We start from the raw sequence: 8,224 nt of genomic DNA on the forward strand, positions 1-8,224 counted from the left end.
TATAAGCCCAAATCATTATAAGCCCAAATCATTATTTAAAAGGACCTGCACACAACAATATGGTCCCTTCCATTCACGTCTCAGAAGGTGACGACATGACTACCATATAAGGTAATGGGCGGTCGGTGAAAGCCAACTACCCCGTTTTGATTGGACAACCGGTCTGACATGACCACTTTTCGCAAATCGTCGGCTACGTTGATTGGACGGCTGACTTGGTCCGATATGGGGCTCATTATCTTGATCAGCCGTGGATGGAGGGAGGAGGAGAGAAAAAAAAAAAAAAAAAGCAGAAGCCAAACAAGAACGGTGTGGAGGTCTGGCGTGGAAGCGTCGTTTCTCTACACGAACCGGCGACCACTGGCTGAGGGAAGAATGCTTGAAAACAAGAGAGAGAGATTGAAAACCTTCCTCAGGAAGATCGACGAGAAGGCCATCGTCAAAATCAAGCACTTCATGAAAGAGAGGTGAGTGCAGTGAATGTGGCTGAACCGCTATCTGCCGGGTGAGCAACATCAACGGGGTGGATGCTAACGGTTAGCATTTATTTCATGAGAACAACCGATACGATTTGAATGCTTTACCCTTCTTATATACAGTCTATGGTGTTGCCTCGTGTCAATGTAAGTGTTTATTTGACACAGAAATGTGAAATATGGTAACGTACGTAAATGGAGACTAGCAACGTCTTTCAGTTAATTAGTAGATCATGCTAGCAGGTTAGCACACGCCTCGCCGAAGATGTGTTGGCATTTAAATTCTCTTTAGCTAACGGTACAGTGACACAGTCAATTACATCCTCTACATCAATGGTTCATCTTTGGATTCTGAGTTGAAACACACTCTGTAAGTTGGCCTTAATTCTAAAATATGGCTGTTGCGAGCATCTCTGCATTACAAGTGTAACGTTACATGAATACCACCAATATGGGAGCATCTGCACTGTTTTAGCATTCGCTTAACGTCCTGTTGACTCTGCTAACATTGGTAACTGATCGAGGTGTCGCTGACACAATCACCTGACATCGATGGTAGAGCATGCCTATAGACAGACTTGAATAACTGAGTAAAATGCATATTGAAGATGGCCATTATTGTAATGTTAACGCGAGGCTTGTCTGCGAGGTGTGGTTACAGACACAATGCTAGGGTTTCTTTTCTTATTGGTCCATTTCCAAGAATACAATGATTGTCCCACGTTATTGCTGTAAAGTGTTGTTTGTGACCAGGTTAGCAGCCAACTAAACTATTCCACGCAGTGTAAATAAACAGCACCACATATAGTAGGCTGGCAGAAAGGGGAACTTGGTCCAGATCTGGTCTGTTCTTAATCTCGTCTGTGCCTCCTCGCTTAAGAGTCCAGACTTCATTCACGGGCCTATGTGGGTCAGATTGTCATCTCCTTTTTGTCCTGGATTATCCAGCCCTGTTGAGATCCAGAGCAGACGAGCCTAGCAGACAGCCACACTCAATCATGCACTCATTTAAACCTGCACACATAGTGTTGCCCCCAAGGAAACGCACACACACACACTTGTCACACATGGGACAAGCAAGTGTATGTTTTCCCGGAATGGACTATTTTTAGCTCCCATGAGGTACATGGTGTTATATAAATGCTCCCTGCATCTCACTGATGGTGCTCTTCGGCCTCTGAGCTTTGCCTTTCGCTTGCCTCCCCATAGATAGCCAGTACAAGAGCCCCACCAATCACACTGGCCTGCTGCTTATCAGCAAAGCTATGGTGCTTCTGTAGTATGGTGATTATCCGTTTCCACAACACACACACACGCACATATATAACTATGTTGTGGCATTGTCAGACCTCATTGAGCCAAGTCTCTGACCATGTATGATCTACCGATCATTTCATCCGCTCTATATTCCAGTCAGTTTGTTCTTGCACTTAAATCTCCCCTATGAAGATAAAAAAAATGCCAGACTAGCCATGTATTTGAACAAATGAGTACACCACGTGCTTTAACACCCAGCACCTACTTGTTAGCCCGTCTTTGCATACAGGTTCGCCATGCACACAGTGGCGACGTAGGAATATCCTTGTTTCAATAGGGAAGCCTCTTATTGCTGCAAAGCTTGCTTGGCTGGAATAGGCTGGGTGGGGCCGCTATGCAGGCGCTCTGTTTGCTCCGGGAAGATGCTCGTAGTACAGAGCGCCCTTGCTGCTGTGGGCAGTGAAGACTTGTGTGGGTCTAAATTATGAGATGTGCTGCAGGCGCAGAGGAAGAGCTCAAGTTAGAGGTTTGAAAAACCACATCTGCAGAACTGTTTAGCGCTAAATGAAGGGGTGCGTGCTAACCGGGCCGGTCACGGTTGAAGCTAAGTGCTGCCTCTGTTGGGCTGGTGCTAATGACCACTCCTCTGCCCTGGTCACTGAGCCAAGAAAAAGGCTGTATTCTTCTTGGCCGTTTCACCTTTTGGGGATCACAGTAGCCTGGTGAAATCCACCAAAAGTATTTGCCATAGGTCAGTCACATGAGGCTATATGCAAGCTTATCTAAATGATTGGTGTTTGGCTCAGCTTTGGTCACCAGGATAACATCCATAGTGTAATGATTTCAAGATAAGCCCAGTCCTTTGCACAGTGGGAACACTGCGAGTAAAATCACCTGCTGTAGACTTCTTTCATTGAAGATATATTTTGAATTTCCAAGATGGATGGTAATTCAGCCTTTACGCTGGCTTGAACCAGGTTTTAGAGAGTCATTTAGAATCGGTGGCTTTCGAGCACGTCGTAGTTTTTGGATATGACTGTTCACACAGACGACCTGCTGTTCTGTGGAGCTGAGAGCAACAACATTCTACTGTAGGTTAATTCTAAGCCCCCCTCCTTGTGACCTTATTTTAAACAATTTCCAAACACCACAACACACCATCTGGCATGGATGTCGTTGAAAAGTATTTTGAAGAAAGACCCCCTCTGTCTCCTGCGTCCAGTTAGCACTGAGGAAGTGGAGGGAGCTGCTGCATGCACGAGGCTGCATGACTTCCCACTCGCACAGTTGTTCTGTAACGCATGTACACAGACACGCTCTGTTCCACTTGGCTGGCACACGCACACACACGGTTCTCCTGCAGATTGAGGTCTGGCAGGGCGCCACAGACGGCGTGTTGTTTCGCCATCACTACTAGCTTGCTTCCCTTCCTGGCTGCTCTGTCGAAGCTTACGCACATACTTTACGTCCAACATAATCATTTTCAAATGTTGGCACGTCTTCTTAGTTTCAAAGTAGGTAAAAAATGGAAAACAAACTACATTATCACAGATTAGGGTTCTCAGATGCTGTTTGCGTAGTTGAATTTTTACTTTTACATCTTTACTGTCTCATTTGGAGCAATAAACCCCAGCTGCAACAATCTGTTGTTTTGCTTTGGGATCTGCTGGTTTTGATTGGTTGATGGGTGAATCGGCTGTTCTCGTGACAAAAAAGGATCCACAACTCTCCAGGAGATGGTGCTCTGACGCTATCTGACTCTGCAAAGTCTCAGGTGATCTCACAGAGATTACGTGGAAGTGTAACTTCCGTCAGCATAGCGTGTGAGCCTGGAGGCTCCTGTTGTTAGACCAGTAATGTTGCCTGTTGGAAAGCATTCTATACAAGCATTCTTTACAGAAGCGATTTTGTCTTCCTGCTGAGTTCAGTGAAGAGCTGACGTCTGCAGCAGGACTCCCGGGATCATATGTCTCATCTCGGGACCGCAAACGGAAGCACCGTGACTCCCAGGGGTGTTATTCTGTCGACTGGAATGTCGAGCTAGTTTCCAGTGAATTTCAACAAATATGCCTAACTTTCTGGTTATTAACTTTTGAAATGATAAACGAAATATCATCATTAATTGGAAAGAGGCGTTTCCTGCCCTGTTTTTATATCACTAAAGGGCCAGTGTAAGCCTTGCATGAATTTATTTTGTGCAATCCAGTATCTTAAGTTTTTAAGTATTTCCACCATGAGTGCTTTTTCTAGAGCAAAGATAAACATGGCTATCGGGAGACGTGCCCTTGCACCTCCTCACAAGCAATGTGCAAGTCTTATCTGTAGATAAAAACGGAGAGGGACAATCACAACGTAGAGTTCTCATGGGTATGTACACAGGCAGTGGAGTGAGGTGAGCGAACAAGGAAGCGTTGTGATGCAGATGTATTATCTGTTCAGTGTATTCAGTAATTATCTAACTGGTCCTGGGCAAAAAGGGACCCCTGGGACACCGTCTTCCTGCTTAAATGTCACCGTGATGAACTGGTATGGTAGGAAGTTAATTAGACTTGTCCTCGGTTTGTAGTGATCAAAGCACCAAAACATACATTTGTGAAATTCTTTCGAAAAATCATGACGCAGTTAGTTAAGATAACTGACGACCTCGGTCTGTGGAGGTGGAAGATATCTCTACGGCCGATATCTCCAAAACTAGGCAACTCCCACACTAACGATCTAGTTTGATGAGGAAAACAGTGGTTTTACATCAATGGATAGCTTGCCATCCGACACTGACTGTCTTTACATTGTTGGTACACGGGACAAATGTGTAGTCTGTTAAGCCAGCAGGAGGATCGCCTTCAGGCTGGATAACTCTTGAGAGGCCACATGGCTGTAGAAAAGAGCGAACCTGTGCTGTTTTGATTCTGCCAACATGCATTTATAACGCAGCTGTCCCTCAGCAATTCCTCCTGCAGATCAACGCCAAGAGGTGTACAGTGAAAACTTGGCAGGTGGTAGTGAGACTGGCGAGGTAAGGAGCGATGCTCGCTGGCTAAATATGGATTGACATTGCCCAGTACATTCGTACTTGATCCTTCTGCATGGCTCTCCAGTATGTGGTGTCACAGGTACAGCACTCAGACGAGGGTTGTGAATGAAACAGTCTATTGCATTAAGCCTACAGTCTACTTTATTAATCTATTTTCATTATGTATTCTGAGCTTTTGTTCCCATTTTCCCCTCGAGTCAAACACAAATATTCCTGTGTTTTCTGGCCTCATTAGCATGGTACACAAAGAGGATGAACTAGCTATTGTCATGACTATTTCAATGGCTGCTTTTAAAGCCATCTCCCTGTTATTGAGAACAGGCTGTTGAATGTCGTCGTTGGGAATAACCTGGCAGTGTTTCTATCATCTACCCCCTACTGGGAGGGTGTTTCAGGCTTGAACCCTGTTCTATTCTTCTTTTTACTCTTTTCACCTCTTCTTCTCGCTTTCTGTCCTCCTGCGTGTTTCCTGAACCATCTTCACGTTGAGCTCTGTGATGCTTTAAAGCGTTGCAGTAAAACAGACCTTTACACCCTTTTTGATTCAGCCGTCGGTCCTCGGGGTCCAAGTGCAAAAGATACAACTGCCATACTCGTTTGGCTGCGTTGTCCGGTGGTGGTTACAAGCTTTTTAGAGATCGAGGGAGCGCGTGCAGAGAAACCTCCGTTGGTCATGGACAGAGGGAAAGGCTTGTTGAACCAACAGGGCGCTGTGGTCGACTTTCATTGCTCTGAGAATCTGGGAAGGTAAGGCTAGAAAGCAAATCCCCTTTTTTAATTTTTTTTATCTCAGCCAGTACTTCTCAAACCGTCTCAGATGAGGAAGGACTGACTTGAGCAACATTGAATATAGGGCTGGGCGGTATACCGGTTTTAATTTCCAGTACGATATGAATTTTTCATATACCGTCATACCGGTGCACAGCCGAGGCAACTTCTGTCGCTCTTCAACCGGCAGCAAAATATATTGTTCGCTGCTGAGAGCGCTGTGGTCGGAGCTAGTTGTCTCTTAAGTGTATTGAGGGAACCCTAGTCATAGTCATAACTTTATAATAACAATTAACAACCCACAACTAATGCTCTTTAACAGGGCAAAACTCCACGACACAACAGTTTGTGACACATAAACAATTTGTAACACTAATAAATGTACATTTCTAAAATTTCCTTGCCAAACTACATGCTGGGTATAGCTCGCTAACAACAGTCTGCTAACAGCTGGGAGAGGCTCTGTCGCTCCAGTAACGTTACATTAAAGAACAGAAAAGAGCGATGCAGGATGAACGACTAAACAACAAAAGGTACTTTGGTCAGACACATATGCAATGCTGATTACCGTCTAATATGTGTGGTATTTGTTATAAATGTACGTTGGTACATACAGGGTGATAAGAAGCTGTACATGGAGGGACTTAGGACCCAGGGGAATGTATGTGAAGGAAACAGGAAGTGACGGAACGGAAGACACGCTGGCCAGTTGACCGGCAGGTTCTTTTCGGCGTTAATTAATTAATGCTTTAACGCGGAAAAAAAATACCGTGAAACCGCCAGAATCTTACAAAATACCGTGATATGCATTTTTGGTCATACCGCCCAGCCCTAATTGAGTACATGTAGTCTTATTGTTTGGCTATCATTTCTCCCTATTTTTGTTTTTTCACCTGGCTGTGGGAACAATTTTTAAAACTTTTTTTGTGGACTTCTGTCATGGAGTCGTACAGAAACTAGGGATCAACAGCCTTTGTACCTGAAACATGTGATCCTCTGTAAATCCAGGAGAATGCGACTGTGAAAGAGTGCCATGTCTAATGTTTTAAATTGACACCAGAGTAAATGCAGATAAAGAAACGTATCAAAGTGTTATGTGTTGGTCAGTAATCTGTTCAGAACGTGTCGTCATGTGAGACAAGTTGTACTCTGAAGCGAGTCCTGATTCATATGCTCCTGTAACCTCGCGCATGTAACTTTTTAATCCGCTGCTGCTGATAATTTGATATGATTTGAAATGTCAAGCGTGGCAGTGCAACTTTGCCCGACATTGATTGCATCAGGTGGTGTGATGTAGCGCTCCGACAAGGAAGTAGGTCGGAGGTCAAGGCCTTTTGTCTGGCAGTTACCAACCCATTTCAGGTAGTCCGCCTCCTGCTTTGTAAACACGAAGCAGTCCTTAAGAAACCTCACTTTTATAGAGTAAATCATTCATTTCATAATGTTTTATTTAGTTTTCTCATGTTGTAACCTTTTTAGCGATAACACGGTTCTTGTCACACACCTGTTAACCTTTTGATTGCTTTGGCCTTCAACACTTAAAGTTTTTCTAAAGCACATCCTACTGCAAGAATCAGAATCGGAACCGTTTATTGCCATGTATGTTGAACATACAAGGAATTTGGCGTGACGGGAGGTGCAAACATTTAACAATCAACAACAATAAGTGCAAGTAGAAACATATTAAAATTTACAAGAGATATGAAATATGAGGAGTGCTGGTGGCTGCTTGAGTGTTACAGGAACCGGCTTCAACGTGACCGTGTTAATGCTTCTGGTTAGTCCTCAGTAAAGAGAGGAAGTAGTTGAGAAAGTCAACAGTCTTTAAATACGGCCTATATTGCCTTGCCACTTTAACCCCCTGCCTAGTGGAAATGGCTCACAGACTAACATCTGGTCAGCACTGATTATGAAGTTGTTCTCACAGTGTGTTGACTTCATTCAACCACCAGCATCTACACACTTTAGCAGTTTACTTGCCCCAAAGTTAAATTTTTATGTATTTATATTATAGAATAAAGGATACCTGAGAAAGTGTTGTTTACCTCTCTGTAGTCTCTGGAGTAGAGAAACCTACAGCTACAATTAGCCTCCCACAAAGGCTTTTAACACATCATGGTTAATGACTGGCTTATTGATCTTTAATGACTCTTAAAGATGTAAATAGATTCCACTACACAGGGCAACATCTTGAATGGCAAAAGCTCTTTTTGTACTGATGTGAGGAAGTCTTGCTGGTCACACTTTGATGGTCGGTAAAGACTTATTATTACAGAGTAGCCCATCGTTTCATGTTTACCTCTCCTCCAGTTACTCAGGTGACTCGGTGCAGAAATTGTTTTTTGCAGCAGTGCAACACCCTATATGCACTATGAGTAATGTGTATTTCATCAATATGCTGCCAGTTGTTCTAATGCCCCGGAGTTCATGTAGGGTAGACTTGAGGTTGTGCCGTCTCCGTGGTATTGCGTTCGTTGCCTTCGGGCACACGGATAATGCACCACTCCTACATCGGTCCAGATGGGCCAGTCTGAGCACCTCACAAGTATTTTCAAGTCTTAAAAAGTCACTGAGCCGTCTTTGCCCCACCAGAACAAATCCCAACATGACAGGATTTGATGTTTTTTGTCAGTGGAATATTTCATTCCTGTGTGTGTGTGTGTGTGTGTGTGTGTGTGTGTGTGTGTGTGTG

General features: G+C 44.1%; 1 protein-coding gene across 2 annotated transcripts in view; it reads left to right on the forward strand.

Moving 5' to 3' along the window:
* The first annotated feature begins 278 nt into the window (after positions 1-278).
* Positions 279-8,224, forward strand: part of LOC116390243 (GRAM domain-containing protein 2B) — a 15,959-nt gene continuing 8,013 nt past the window's right edge. Inside the window, exon 1 of one of the 2 annotated variants that reach the window (XM_031859689.1) lies at positions 279-467. In XM_031859689.1, the coding sequence (XP_031715549.1) occupies positions 376-467 (92 nt within the window). In that variant the 5' untranslated portion in view covers positions 279-375. Of the gene's footprint in view, positions 468-4,338; positions 5,512-8,224 lie in introns of those variants that run through there. The other variant, XM_031859686.1, reaches the window with a different exon arrangement.

The sequence above is a fragment of the Anarrhichthys ocellatus genome, unplaced genomic scaffold, assembly GCF_004355925.1.
Source record: "Anarrhichthys ocellatus isolate YVR2014 unplaced genomic scaffold, GSC_Weel_1.0 scaffold22, whole genome shotgun sequence".
NCBI lineage: Eukaryota > Metazoa > Chordata > Actinopteri > Perciformes > Anarhichadidae > Anarrhichthys > Anarrhichthys ocellatus.